Source organism: Chelonoidis abingdonii, chromosome 7, assembly GCF_003597395.2.
Source record: "Chelonoidis abingdonii isolate Lonesome George chromosome 7, CheloAbing_2.0, whole genome shotgun sequence".
Taxonomy (NCBI): Eukaryota; Metazoa; Chordata; order Testudines; family Testudinidae; genus Chelonoidis; species Chelonoidis abingdonii.
The window spans coordinates 92,691,268-92,707,436 of NC_133775.1; the positions used below are offsets into that span (position 1 = coordinate 92,691,268).

Sequence of the window (16,169 nt, forward strand, 5' to 3'; positions counted from 1 at the left end):
AGGATTGAATGAGCTCAGGATCAGTTGGGGTCAGCAGACCTGGCACAGGTGCACTGGCCTTGCTCCCCATAAGTTCCCCACAGTTCCTAAACTGGAGCGAACAAGTCCACAGTCCATGCCATTTCAGATCCTGTGCAGTGTGGCCCACACCTCACTCCATACCCTCCCCAGGGCACAGTCAATATAGATTGCCCTTTGGTGTTTAGGATTGAACCAGAAGGCCATCTTCCTCCAAACCTACCCTCCATCGCAATCTCCATTTGGGAACCTGTCTCCTTTCCCTTATTACAGCACTGCCTACTAGCAGAGCTTCCCCGATCAGGTGCTGTTTCCAAGACCCTGTATCACCCACCCTTTCATCACTGTGAGAGAGTTTCCCCCTTCCCCCTCTGGTTGTAAGGGCATTTCTCTTTGGTAGGCTCTAAGGTTCTTCCCACAAGACCCCTCTAATTTCATTTTCTAACAGACACCCCTCCGTTCCTTCATCTGATTACACCCATGGGTAGTCTGCCCCACCTCCCCAGTCGGACACCTCCGTCACGGGTTTCTTCTTTCATCCAACTTCCATAGTCCTCAAGGCTCCATAGTTCCTTACACCTCCCAGAAAAATCATGATGGGGAGACCATGTCTGCGTGTTTTGGAGCTCCTGTCAAACTCTGTCCTGTTGTCACTTTGATCACTAGCAGTAGCTCAGCTGAGGTATCCATTTCCCTTACAGATGTCATCATCAGTTGCTCTAATTTTGCTGCCTCTTGTTGCAGGATCCACAGGACCTCCATCACTGTCCACATTTCCTACCACATTTACTCAGTCTGGTACCATTTTGTCACAAGCCCAGGCCCCATATTGTGCCTCAGTTTCCTCTTTTGGCTACATAAATCAGACTTTATCTGCATCAGACTTTACCTTCAATAACCCCATGTTCAGGGTGGAGGTGGGAGGGTTATTCATCAATAAACTAACAAAGAAATTGTCCCAGGCTTCAGTTTCCTCCTCACTGAAGTCATTGGCTTCTTACCTCCTTTCTTCAGTAAATCACCAGCAGTCCTGCTTGCCTTTCAGACTCAGCTGCTCCACCACTGCACATGCTGGGGTTCAGTTTCTATCCCGCTATTCCTCCTTGGACAGCTAATCTCTTAGTTACTTGCTCCTTCTCCAGAGTGTCTCTTGGTCTCTTCATCTTCCTATTCCATTCCCAGGAGCCAGGCTCTCACTGTAGCTTTCTAGCTCTCTTCCTGGAGCTTCCTGACAGAAGCTCCCCACTGTCTCCCATCTCCAGGGACTCCCCAGTTGTCTGGGGACTCTTGCTGTCAACTCTAAGCCCCCATTCAGAGCTTGTCCCCACAGAGGCCTAGTCCACCTCCTGTGTGTTCCTCCAGCTTGTCACAGAGCTTTTCTAGAGAGAGCATCCCCCCGTCCGCTGGGCAACTTTCTCTTTATAGCATTCTAACATCTTCCTCTAACTCAGTTGATCTATTTCTAATAAGCTGGGGGGTACCACCTGTTTGCTCCCAGGTATTCCTCACAGAGTTGTCACGGGCCTGTTAGGCCATGATCATTCCTGAAGGCCCACTGGCACTGTGATACTGCCATAAACGTTGCTTTCAATGTTCACAAAAACATGAGTGTAAGGGATATTTGGTGCTACTATCCCTTTGAGTGTATCTTGCAGGCATATGATATTTGCTTTCATGCCAGACAGCATGTCAGCCTTCTCCGCAGGGAATTCCTCCACACTGGAGGTGAGGATTTTAAGTACTATCTTTGGCTGAGACCCTAGGAAGGGTCATTTATATTAACACCTATCTCTATATCATCTACTGAAATCTTGGTGTGTGTTGTCCAATCTGGTCTCTCCTATGGTCTGTTGCAATGGGAGATTAACAGGGTCATGAGTCAGAAACAGCAGCTAGTAAAGTTAGACATTTTAAAATCAGCAAGTTCACATAACTTCCATCCAAGAGTTTTCAAATTGCTTGCTGAGAAACTGGCTGGACCATTAATGTTGATTTTCAATAAATCTTGGAACACTGGGGAAATTCTAGAAAGCAGGAAGGAAGGTAGTGTTGTGCTAATATTTAAAAAGGGTAAACTGGATGGCCCAGGTATTATAGGCCTGTCAGTCTGACATCAAACTTGGGCCAGGTCATGGAGTGGTTTACATGGTATTTGATTAATAAAGAATTAATGGAGGGTTAGGTAATTAACGCTAATCAACATGGGTTTATGGAAAATAGAGCCTGCCAAACTAACTTAATTTTTTTTTTAATGAGATTAGAAGTTTGGTTGATAAAGTTAATAGTGTTCATGTACTTAGACTTCTGTACAGTGTTTTATGGAGTACCACAAGATATTTTGTTTAAAAAACTAGACGATATAGAATTAACATGGCACACATTACATGGATTAAAGCTCGCTACTGACAGATCTCAAGGTGTAATTAATTATAAATGGGGAATCATCCCTGAGTGGGTGGATTACAAGCAGGCTCCGACCGGGCTCAGTTCTTGGCCCTACGCTATTTAACACTTTTATCAACGACCTGGAAGAAAACATAAAATCATCACTGACAAAGTGTGAAGATAGCACAAACATTGTGAGAGTGGTAAATAATAAAGAGGACAGGTCACTAACACAGAGTGATCTAGACTGTTTTGGTAAACTGGGTGCAAGCAAACAATATGTGTTTTTAATACAACTAAATGTAAATGATAATAGGTTCCTCTGTCTAGCAGAGAAAGGTATAACATGATCCAATTGCTGGAAACTGAAGCTAGAGTTCAAACTGGAAATAAGGTATAATTAAAAAAAAATAAATAGAGTAATTAACCACTGCAATTAATTAATTGTGGTAGGTTCTCCATCACTGACCATTTTAAAATCAAGTCTGGACATTTTTTCTAAAAAAATCTGCTCTAGGAATTATTTTGGGGAAGTTCTATGGCCTGTGTTTTTATACAAGAGGTCAGACTAGATGATCGCAACAGTCCCTTTTGGACTTAGAATCTGTGAAAATAGAAAATAATCAGAGCTTCAACAGAGGGAGGTGAAGATGAGTATCCAGTATGAAGTCCTAAATGGGCAACATTAAGCAAATTTAACTGTACAGTGCTTAGATTGTAAGCCCCTTGGGAAGGAACTGTCTCTTTGTGATGTTTGTGAACAGCATCTGGCACTAGGAACCCTCAATTAGGATACCTCTAGGCACTACTGTAATACAAATAGATTAGACACGAAAGGTTGGTAAGTCTTATTCCAAACAATGTCTGAGTATAAAGGCCGTGGGGCCACAGCTCATTGGTTAATATATCCAGCTTCATCGGGAGAGGACAATGCTGAATAACTCCAAAAACGTCACTTTCTGGAGTTTCAGCAGTTTCACATTCCAGGGACAGCCTCCCTGGCCTGAAACTGGGAAACACGGTTCTCTGCACTGATTGCTATAAATGCTTATATGCTAAGAGAACTATTAAGGCCACACCCCGCTCAGTGACCGAGTGCCCTGTAGGTAGGGTTAGTGCTGACAGAAGAACAGACTTCCTTCTGGATGCTGTCAGGCTTCAGTCTGGCTTGATTTTGATGGAAGAAAGTAAAGCTTGAGGAGCCATTGTCCCTCTGGCCTGCCATCTGCAATGCTGGAAAAACATGACTTAGATGTCAGATTGCATCTATCAGCCACCGACTAATTAGCAGACAGAACATGAGTTGCCTTTACCAATTCAACAGCCTTCCAAAATCAGCCAGACCACCCTTCTCGCTCCAAAGAGAAAACCCCAGCACTGAATCCTTGGAGAACACTTGAAGGAGGAGCTGCATAGAGCCGAGACAAATGCTTGGTTCTTTTCACATCCGTATGTCAGCTTTCATTCTCTCTGCCACTCTCCTCTCCTCTTTGCAGGAAATCACATTAATATACATGAATTATAGATGCTATTATTATTATTCAGACTTTGATATTCTGAGCCAAAATCTATGCTCCTCTGGATGCATCATTTATTTGAAGGGATTAATTTAAACACATCCGAATTTTCCAAAAATTTTTTAACCTCTCAAGAGCTAAGATTAATTGGAATACTAAGCTGGAAGCAGGGTTCTGAAAGCCAAAAATGTTGCAGGGTCACCTGACATAATAATCTATGTATGTTCAATCCTCAGTATTTCCAGCTGGGGATGTAGCTAGAGTCTAATAGTTGATAGGAAAGCAGCCTGTTCATTCCATCCATGGCTGTTGCTGGGAATTTAAGAGTTAAGAAACCCCAAGAGTGTGAACAGGAAGTTAAGTCTAAAAACTAAAAGTTCAAATTAGTCTTCATGGCGTGCCAGCCCAGTTCACCTTGGACAATTACAGGTAAATCCCAGACTGGTGTTACTAGGAAAGGTTCTTGGTTACATGCTAGGATCTACTGATTTTATATATGAGATAGGATGAACTAGTATAATTCACTACCAACCCATGTGAGAAGCAGAAACTCTTGGCTGCAGCAGAGGAAACAGAAGTGAGCGGAGGCCATTATGAGACACTTCTGTCTCAGTTTTGTTAGTGTAGTAAAACTAAGCAAATCCTTTTAAATAATAATGATTCCTGCAAATTTACATTAATTGGATTCTTTCACATTCTCAGATGAACCTGCGGTTTCTTTAATCCAAGAGGTATGTGCAAATTATCACCTTAGGCTTGGAATGATTATTTAATGATCACCAGTTGCTGATTGAGGCTTCTTTCCTAGGGTTCAATCCAACTCTCATTGAAGTCCATTGACCTGAGTGGGAGATGAAATGGCCCTTCTAGGGACTACACCTAGGCCCTTCTAGAGCCTATGCCATTTAAGCTCCAATGTAGGTCATTGGTTGGAACTTCAGTGGTACACAGAGCTTCACCCAGCTCTCTGCCCTGGGCTGAATTTCATCTCCAATGCATAACAAGCCCTTGCAGACTATGAACCAACTTACAGTAGTTGCAAATATATTATGTATGTACATTCAGTTTATTCAAGTCAATGCAATAAAAATTATTTTAATGTGTAATGTGATAATAGGTATTACCGCTGATCAGGAATAAGTAAAATCAACAAAAGAAAGTCCTATCTACAAAGACAAAATGATGATTACAGAATACTCAGGGCTTTCTTGGCCCAGTTAAAGGTCAAAATCAATAAAAATGTCTGTGCCCTTTGTAACCCAAGCACTAATCTCTTTCAATGTGAAAGTAGAGCTTAATTGTTGAAATATATTTCACACGGGTACAGTTTGGCCAAAGGCCTGCATTGCACTGAATGGACGCTCAAAGCTCGACAGATGGCAAGCAGAATCTAAATGAATACACTTAAGGCCAGATTTTTTTTTAAAGGTATTTAGGTACCTAAAGAAGTAGTTAGGTGACTAGTAGGACTTTCAGAAGCACCTATTTGCATGAGTAAGCACTTAAATGCCTTTCAAAATCTGATCCTTACGCCTAAAGGAAGAACCAAAACAACAAAAAATAGAACATCTGTGAACAGATGACAGCTTTCTCTGTACCCATATAGTGGCAGGCATAAACCCAGCAAAGTAACAGGAGATGGAAGCGTAGTCTGCAGCTCCAACCCAAAGGGGAAGAGCCACTGGAAAACAAGCATTATCTCCCAGTCTAAATATAGATGCAGATGCTGCAAGAACAATTACTCAGGGGAAAACAAAAATGTGAACTGTAGGTAAAAAGCTTTTTGCACGCATGAATAGAATTATACACCTCTACTGCCATGGCAAAGCAAACATAGGGAGAGAAATCACATAGCAGCAAGTCAGAGTCAGGAGGACACTGGAGTTAAGGGCACAACTCCAGATAAGAACACACTGAAACAAATCCATCATCAACCTGAACCAATTAAAATTTCAGACTAAACTAGAGATGGGGCCAAAAAAACAGCCCCAATTGCACAGGCATTAAAGAAGTTCGCAGTTATCTTGATACCAAGCAGAACACAATCCCAGATCCAAGCACTACTTTGTATGGGAAATATTTAACAGTTTTGGATCTGAATTTAGTGCTCAGGCCTCTCTGTAATTTGACCCTGTAAAACCCAATCATGCGAGGTGGTGAGCACTTTTAATGGCCACCAATTTCATCGGGAGAGATGGGAACTCAGAAGCTTACCCACAGAAAGAAGAAAAGCCCCCATGAGCTGGGCTGCATATGGACAAAGAGGAACATGAGAACAAAGGCACCATTTAGAGTCGAATGCCATCTATGACTGACACCTACTAGGTCAGACTGTCAAAATACTCCATCCCTCTTGAAATTGGGGATAATAGCATAGGCTCCTCAGAAGTGAACTTCACCCCCTACATACAAGCAAATGCACAGAAACAGGTGTTCTAGTGGTCTGACAGCTAGTGAAGAGTAAAGGAAACAAATATCCCCAAAAGATGTCCCTCAGCAGCCTCAACGCCAAAGATAAAATGTTGATTGTTCATATATTTTAAGACCAGAAGGAACAATTACATCATCTAGTCTGACCTCCTGTATAACACAGGCCAGAGAACTTCATCCAGTTACTCTTGTACTGAGCTAAAACATGTCTTCCGGAGAGGCATCCAAGTCTTGATTTGAAGGCATCAAGAGACAAAGAATTCACCCTTCCCTTGCTAGTTTGCTGCACTGGTTAATCACCCTCAATGTTAAAGATGGCACAATTTTTTCCAATTAGAGTTTTTCTGGTTTTAAATTCCAGACATTAGTTCTTGTTATGCCTTCCTCTGCTAGATTAAAGAGCCCTGTAGTGCTCAAAGCTATTGAATCAAATGTCTGTACACATATCAATGAATTAATTTTAATATGTTATGTAGAGATAGTTGAAATTTGTCATTTGGAACATTTTTGTCAGTGAAAAATGGCTTTTTTTTGTCAAAGCAGTAATTTCCATAAGAAATGTTCAATTTTGACCAACCTTTTGGGGGGGATTTTGTTTTTTTAAGGAAAACATGAACTTTTGATGGAAAATTTCAACAGAATTTGAAATTTTTCAAGGGAATAAAAACGACATTTCCCAACCAGTTCTAATTTGATGTGCCACAAGAATTCAATCAAAGTACACACATTAGGTGGCAAATATCTGCCCTTCATAGCTCAAACCGTGGTCTCAATATAGGCCAGAGTAGCACTTTTGACCATTGGCAACAGTCACAAAATGACAGTCAACTAGGTAAGAATTGCCAGAACGGCAGTGCTCTGTCAACTTGCCTTCGCACCTCCAGTACTGCCCCTTCTGGGCCTGGCTTCCCCTCTCTAGGACAAGGAGGAGAGGGTGATGTAGGAGCCAGCTACAGTGCTGGCTGGCTGCTCCCCACCCCTAGAAGCATTCTGAGATATTGCCAATAGGTGACCACTTGTGCTGTCTGATGAATCCAAATGGTTTGGATTGGAATTGGGGGCAGAGAGAGAGCGAGAATAGGGCCCATTTATTTATTTACATCTGCGTCTGAGGAGGCAGAAGGAAGTCCCTGAGGGCTTGGCTACACTGGAGAGTTGCAGCACTGGTGAAGGGGTTACAGCGCTGCAACTCACTCTGTGTACACACTTACAAAGCCCAGCCAGCGCTGCAACTCCCTGGCTGCAGCGCTGGCCTGTATAATCTGGTCTATGGGGTTACAGGATTCAGCTGGTGATGACGCAGCGCTCTCATTCAGTGTGGACACCACAGCGCTGTTATTGGCCTCCAGGGTATTAAGAGGTATCCCAGAATTCCTGCCACAACAAACTGGAAGAACGGCTGACGACGCAGCTCTAAAAACAACACAACAAGCTGCTCTTTGCTCCAGCGAGCGAGAGAGCCGAGAAGGGAAATTGCTTGGAATGTTCACAGCTGTTTGTTTGAGGGAGAGGGGAGTCTGTGTTGAGCAGCTGCTTATGTGGTCTGAAGGCTATTATGGAGTGCATCATTTGCATTTAGTGAATAAGAGAGGGGTGGGGGAAGGGTCAAAACTTTTAAATGATTGAAGGTACTGTTGTTGTATCTCTAGTCCTTAAGATTGCAAGGCAGGGAGATGAGAAGAGCTGCTACGTGTTTGCTTGAGGAGAGAAACAGCATGGCGGGTGGGGGGGAGAAGAGTCGTGGAGAAGCTGCTTATCTGGTCTGAAGCCTTTTTGCATTTAAGAGTGATTGAGAGAGGGGTGGGGGAAATGGCCAGATTTGCAAGCAGGGAGCTGTCACAGTGTCTGCTCAAAATCACTCTCTCGTCTCCCCACGCTCCCTGTCACACTCCACCCCCACCCTCTTTTGAAAAGCACGTTGCAGCCACTTGAACGCTGGGATAGCTGCCCACAATGCACCACTCCCAACAGCGCTGCAAATGCTGCAAATGTGGCCACACTGCAGCGCTGGTAGCTGTCAGTGTGGCCACACTGCAGCGCTGTTCCTACACAGCTGTACGACCACAGCTGTAACTCCCAGCGCTGCACATTTCCAAGTGTAGCCAAGCCCTGAGTGAGACAGGAAGAGATGTGTATTTGTAATGAAAGGCAGGGAAAGCTTTTCTGACAGTTCTTAAATAAATAATTATCCAGCACTTTGAAATTAGAGGTCATATGCAAAATGAGTGCAGACTGGGGACAGGTGGTGATGCCAGGCAAAGCTAGTTACAAGCTAAAACAATGGCAGTTCTCTAGGAATTTCAGCATCTGCACTCAAACCCATCAAGCCTGCAAAGTGATAATGACTTTCATATATTCTATGCTCTCTGCAACAGCTTTTTACTATACAAGTAGCTTACTGCAAGTGCTAATAAAGATTTCTCACAAATGAGCCAGTTACAAGGATTTTCAGGAGATAGTTGACATTTTAAAAGCAGATAAATATCAGACAAATTTTCAGAGGGAGTTCTGACAGAGTAAAAAAAAGGTGTAGACAGTAATACAGGAGTTCATCTGAAGTTTTGCCTGAGAAAGACTTAAGTAAAGATTCCAGGTTTAAAATCTATATCTACATTATAAACAAAAAAACTACATTAAAAGAACATTAAGGTTGCAGAGTTAAGCATTCAAAAGTTAGGAAATGACAGAATTAAGGTTGCTTGTGCAATCCCTCATTCCCTCTGTGTGTGTCTACATTATGATAGAGTCTATTACTACATGATCTGGCATGAAAAATGTCAGTCCAAATGGTTGAAGTTTGACAAAGTTATAAGCAGCTGAAAACAGGATCTTCTAAGGAGAAGTGTTGGACAATCAACTCTAGGAAGCGCTAATTGTATCACCTATAATAATGACTTCTAAAGTGTCACTGAATTACAGTAACTGGAAGTATTTAAGAATAGACTAGGTAAATTATGGGGCATTAATGTAGAAGACAGCCATATAGAAGTTCAACAACATAGGACTGTATAGCACCAGAAGATTACATGATGGTGCTTTACAGAAAGCAGGTGAAGACAAACAAAATATAAGAGACAGTTCCTGTCCCACACTGCTTACAATCTAACACAGACAACACAACACATTGCATAATACAAGGCTCCAAATCCAGGCTGCAAGGTGCCCATTTCAAGTCACCTGCTCTGTGCTGCTCTGGGCACACATATGTTCCAGTTACCGCAAAACAACCGGCACTTACCGTGCTCATCCAGTAAAATGTTGTCTGGCTTCATGTCCCTAGAAGTGACAGAGAAGGGAAAAAGGGATGTCAGCATAGAATGGTGACACATAATGTGACTGTACAAGCCTAGGAAAAGGTTTGTGCGAGATATATTATTATAATTTATACAACACCCATGTTTGCTGACATTTTACAGACAGGAGTAAGAGGCCTGGTATACCAGAGACCTTGTGGGGTGGGATTATCCTGTATTTCTTCTTCTGTGAGCCAGTGATCCTTAATTTCGACATAATTAGATTAATGATGATAAAGAAGGGAATGGAGGACTAGAGTTCCTATGATATGACCATGTGGCTGCTTTGGTTTGCAGTGTCTGGTTCTTGACAGTTCAGCTAAATGTTAGTGGTTCTTTTTTCTATTAGCTTTGTTTTGATCAGAAGTAGTATTCGTTAGGCCCTGGTCCAGTCCTGCTCTCAGAATGGACACCAGTCTATTCATAGGCGCCAACTATGCTCCGCAACTGGAGCACCCCAAGGGAAAAATTGGTGGGTGCTCTGCACTCACCAGCAGCCAAGCTCCCCGCCCCAGCTCAGTTCACCTCCGCCTCCTCCCTTGAGTGCACTGCATCTCCACTTCTCCTCCCAGCGCTTGCCACTGCAAAACAGCTGTTTCGCGGCATAACAAAGTTGTGGGAGGGAGGGGGGAGGAGCGGGAACACAGCACACTCAGGGATGAAGGTAGGGAGGAGGCAGGGCCGGGGCAGGGATTTGGGGAAGGAGTCCAATAGGGGCAGGGAGGGGATGGAGTTGGGGAGGGGACTTTGGGGAAGGGGTTGGAATGAGAGGCGCAGGGAGGGGGCATGGAGTCGGGGCGGGGCTGGGGAGGGGTCGAGCAACCACCAACACCAGGAGAAGTTGGCACCTCTGAGTCTGTTGTAAGGGGATCCGACTGCTGCTAAGCTTCCTGGGTCTGGCCACTGACTGGTCACTATTCCTAGCTCTGGGTCTTTCAGGTGCACTCTCCAGGTGCAGACCCCATGTCTGCCACATTCTTGGGCAGTGGGACCTTACAATCCAGCCACCTAAACCCTGGAACCACTGCCAAGCCGTCCAGAGCCTTCTACTTGCTTCAACAGGTTTATCACAAAGTCCACTGGTTGTGGAGGCTCTTGTTTTCCTAGTTTCACCCTTCAGGAACAGTGTGTAGGAAAGCCAGGAACACAGGCTTAGCATAGCAATTTCTTAAGCACATACACATTTTACTCTTTAAAAGCATGAGACAGTTATAGATCCTTGGAAACCAAGAAACTCCTGAACAAACCCTTCTAATCTGATTTCACCCCGTTTTGTAAATCCCCAGGTTTGTTCCCACCTGCCTTCACTCCTCCTTCTGGGTCTTCTGGTCCTGGAGATGAAAAGGCCCCTTTTGTTTAGAGAAGCATCCCTTTTTAAAACAGACCCTGTCCCTCAGCTCTCCCAGCCATTCACTTAGACCTGGGTGGGGGAATTCCAGCCCCTTTTCTTCTCCCCAGACAAGTTTCTGTGAAGACAGTCCTTTTAAAGTCAGTCAATGGTCCAGCCCACAGCAAATCCATTGTTTCATCAGGGCAGAGCCATTCAGTGCTAATAATCCCTGACATCTCTGTTACAGAATCATAGAAATGTAGGGGTGGAAGGGACCTCAAAAAGTCATCAAGTCCAGCCCACTGCATGGAGGCAGGACCAAGAAAATTAGACCATCCTTAACAGATGTTTGTCCACTTGTTCCTAAAAACTTCCAATGACTGAGATTGCACAACTTCCCTCAGATGTCTAATCAAAGGTTAACTACCCTTATAGTTAGAAATTTTCTCAATATCTAACCTAAATTTCCCTTGCTTCAGATTAAGCCCATTACTTCTTGTCTTATTTTCATGAGACACAGAGAAATACTGATCCTCTTCATAACAGCCCTTAACGTATCTGAAGACTTACCAGCTCCCGCCTCGGTTTTCTTTTTTCAAGACTAAATATGCCCAGTTTTTTTTAACCTTTCCTCACAGGTCACATTTTCTCAACCTTCTATCATTTTTGTGGCTCTCCTTTGGACGCTCCAATTTTTCCACATCTTTCCTAATGTGTGGCACTCAGAACTGAACACAGTACTTCCGCTGTGTCCTCACCAGTGCCAAACAGAGGGGGCAGGGCCATCATCAGCGCAGCAAGCAGGTGCTTGGGGCGGCCAACGGAAAGGGGCGGTATTTCCAGGTCTTCGGTGGCAATTCGGTGGCAGGTCCTCTCGGATGGAAGGACTTGCTGCTGAATTGTCGCTGAAGAATGAAGTGGCAGCGGTAAAGCTGCCGCCGATCATGGCTCCCTCCCCGCTGCCACTTGCAGCGGCAAAAACTCTGGAGATGGCTCTGAGAGGGAGACAATTACCTTCCATGTCCTACATACAACACTCCTTTTAATACACCCCAGAATGATATTAGCCTTTTGTGCAACTGCATCACATTGTTGACTCATATTCAATTGGTGATCCACTACAACCCTCAGATCTTTTTCAGCAGTACTACCACCTAGCCAGTTATTCCCCATTTTGTAACTGTGCATTTGATTTTTCTGTCCTGTTTTACTCTTGTCTTTATTGAATTTCATCTTATTGATTTCAGACTGATTCTCAAATTTGTCAAGGTCATTTTGAATTCTAATCCTTCCCTCCAAAGTGCTTGCAACTCCTCCCAGCTTGCTGTCACCACAAATTTTCCACTCCAATACCCATGCTTTCCAGACATAATTTCCCCAGTAAATGTCAAGTTCTTGCTACCAAATGGATAGTTTAATTCACAATGATTGTTACAATTACAAATAGTGTTCATGAACCTAAACAGAATTAATAATTAGACAGACCAATTCCCCAATGTGTCACAGTACTGTACTAAGAAGTGTTCAATCACATCATTGAATCATATTTTGGAATAAAAAAAAGCAGAAACTTCCCCCCTTCTGTCAGGTGCACTCATAGGAAGACTCTAAAAGTGCAAAAACGCTGTTTACTTCAGAATGTTCTGACTGGCATAAAGCAGACCCAAACAGGAATCACACATCAAGCAGACGGGATGTACAGCTTTCTGCTTCACATTCAGTTTTCACGTGGCGGTTTTCGTATCTGAAACCAATGCCCTCTTGCTTAAAAATAACCGCTCTTCATGGCAGATGCATGTTTTATTTGTTGGATATCTTGGCAAGGTTTCAAAACGAGTTACTAAGCTGCTGCAAAACTTTCTCAGTGACATCTTAAATTATTTTTTTCACTATGAAAATTTCATTATGAATTTGAAAATTGGTGTGAAAATTGCACTGGTTTGCTTAAAAGTGTCCCCCTTTAAAATGACCCATTCCAAACAAAAATTAGATCATTCAAATCAAAAGGTGAATTCAAAAACTGACATCCCAAAATCAACATTTTTTCATGTTTTGAACTAAAAATAACCCTTTGAATTTCACAAACTAAAAAACAGAGTGCAAAATTGCCTGAAATGTAAGAACAAATGTTTCCTTGAAAATTTTTGCCATGAAATGTTCACCAGGTTTGCAGAGTTCTACACTGTTCAACAGGGTTCAGTCTGGTGATAATTTAGACACTAGCAGCCCATAAACTCTGAACCAGTTACCCTTCTCTGGCCAAACAGTACCCACCAAGAGCTTGCAAGAGAAAACTACACTGCAGTATGACAGTGTAGTTATTCAGGAAGACATACATTTGTTCAAAATTTTCAAATGATGGAATGAAAAATATGAAACATTTTAAAACAGACATTTAAAAAACTGAGCTGCGGAGGGCAACACTGGTTAGAAAATGCGCTGGAATAGTTTCTACTTTCATCCATCACATTTTAGAAGTGAGTGATTAGTTATGGAAGTTCATTTTGGTTTAATATGAATTATATTTCAATCATAAGGAATATACACCCTAAACGTAGCTAATTTTTGTAATAAATATTTTATTGAGGAGAAAAAAAGAATGGCCCAAACCAAAACCCTGGATATCACAAGTCCAAACTTTCAGTGAAAATTTGAATCTGAACTCAGTGCTCTAGGCCCAAATCTAAAAAAGGGACAGATAACAAGAGAAAGATATGTGCCACCTGGAATTAGTTCCACACTTCTATCCCTTTCCATGGATAAAAATCATCCATTTAGAGGCCCAGAACAGGACATATGCATCACTTACATTCCATTTAATCCCCCAAAACAAGGCTTAAATCAGAAACAGGATTTATACTGGCCCTCTACACAGAGGTGAATTTCATCCCATTAGGAGGAGAATACAGCTAATCACTAAGCCTGGAATATTCTTGACAACACTACGCAGTGAATAAAATCAACAGCAGCTATACTTTCAGAGAAGAAAGAGAGGAGAACAGAAGGAACACCTGATATCAAGGAAAAAGTAAGAAGGTAACACAGTGGTCCATGCACTTTACAATGTTCAAAAAAGGTCTGTGTTTATCCTCATGAAACTGGGTTAATTACTTCTATAATCATAAGAGTTTTTGTAATTGTTTCAAAGCCTGAATTTTCCAGCTGTGTTATGGCTTTTTCGATTGCCCAAGAGGTTGATTATTCATAAATATGTTTATCAAGAGGAATGGCCAAAAGGGAATTCCCAGCCAGATGGTGTAAGAGTTTCCCAGAAGCAGGGCAATAATTGCTAGTAATCATGTGGTATTCCCTAATATGGTGTCTATGAAAATTGCAAAGCAAAAAATGATTTTACTCCACACAAAAGGATTAATTGAATTTCAAGATGTGCTTAATGGCTCTTGACGATCAATGTAAATTTCTTCAAGTGGTGGTTTATTTCATTGCTTTTAATTTTATGAAACCAAAAGCAATTATGGTTGCCAAAGGGTGAAATAACTGTCTTTTATCAGTATAGGTTCAGGTTACCTTTTCCGGTGTTCTTCGAGAGCTGTTGCTCATGTCCATTCCATATTAGATGTGTGTGCTCACCACATGCACCGGTGCTGGAAGTTTTTCCCTTAGCAGTATCCGTAGGGGACCAGCTCTGGCACCCTTTGGAGTGGCGCCCATAGGGTGCAGTATAAGGGGCGCCACTGGCTCCCCACACCCCCAGTTCCTCCTTGCCGGAATCTCCAACAGTGGGGAAGGAGGGTGGGTCGTGGAATGGACATGAGCAACACATCTCGAAGAAGACCAGTTACAGAAAAGGTAACTGTCTTTTCTTCTTTGAGTGCTTGCTCATGTCCATTCCATATTAGGTGATCCCAAAGCAGTACCGCTGGAGGTGGGTAGGAGTTAATGAACGTATAGATTGCAACACAGCTCTGCCGAACCCAGCATCATCCCTGGCCTGCTGAGTGATGGCATAATGAGACATGAACACGTGGACAGAGGACCGCGTTGCAGCTCTACAGATGTCCTGGATAGGGATGTGCGCCAGGAAGGCCGCCCAAGACACCTGCACTCTCGTCGAGTGGGCTCTGACAATCAGCAGTGGCAGAACCCCCGCCAGGTTGTAAGAGGTCCTTACGCACAAGATGATCCAACTGGAAATCCTCTGCGCGGACACTGGAAGGCCTTTCATCCTGTCTGCCATAGCGACAAGGAGCTGAGTTCATTTTTTGCAAAGGCTCAGTACGTTCAAAGTGAAAAACCAAGGTGCTCCGGATGCCCAGGGCGTGAAGATGCCTTTCTTCACTGGTCCTGTGTGGGAGGAAGATGTCCTGGTTCATATGGAAGGTAGATACCACCTGTGGCAGGAAGACCTGGTGGGGCTGCAGCTGAACCTTGTCTTTGTAGAAGACCGTGTATGGCAGTTCTGAGGTCAAGGCTTTAATCTCAGAGAGACTTGTCTCTCTAACGTCACCGCCACCAGAAACGCAGCCTTCCATGACAGGTGGGAAAGGGAGCAGGAGCCCAGCGGCTCAAATGGCAAGCCGGTGACCCTAGAGAGAACCAAGTTAAGATCCCACTGCGGGACAGTGGGATCCCACTGCAGGACAGTCTGTACCTGTGGGAAGAGTCTCTCGAGTCCTCTCAAGAATCTGACTGTCATGTCATGGGAAAACACCATCTGTCCTTGGATCGGCAGGTGAAAAGCAGAGATGGCCACGAGATGTACTCTAATGGAAGAGTGTGCCAGGCCCTGGTTCCTCAAATGAAGCAGGTAGTCTAGACAGGACAGCCATTATGGAAGAATGTGAGGGAGAGATGCCGCATTTGGATGCCCAGTGGGAAAACCTCATCCACTTAGCCAGGTAAGTCAGTCTGGTTGATGGCTTCCTGCTTCCCAGGAGGACCTGTTGGACCTCCTCCTGTGGTCCTGTGACAGCAGGTCTGGTCAGTTGGGCAGGGGCCAGGGAGGAACCCTGCCAGGTTCAGGAGCATGCCGAACCAGTGCTGGTATCATGATAACCTGAGCCTTGTCTCTCTTCATCTTGGCCAGGACCCTGCTGATGAATGGAATCAGAGGGAACACGTACATCAGGCTCCCTGACCGTAACAGGAGGAAGACATTGGAGAGGGAGTCCTTGTTCAGACCTTGCTGAGAACAAAACTGGTGGCATTTCCTGTTCTGTCTGGTCCACTTCGAGA

General features: G+C 43.6%; 1 protein-coding gene across 1 annotated transcript in view; it reads right to left on the reverse strand.

Moving 5' to 3' along the window:
- Positions 1 to 16,169, reverse strand: part of STK32A (serine/threonine kinase 32A) — a 95,873-nt gene that overhangs the window by 26,356 nt on the left and 53,348 nt on the right. Inside the window, exon 6 of the mRNA XM_032801508.2 lies at positions 9,589 to 9,626. Coding sequence (XP_032657399.1) covers positions 9,589 to 9,626 — 38 coding nt within the window. The remainder of the gene's footprint in view (positions 1 to 9,588; positions 9,627 to 16,169) is intronic.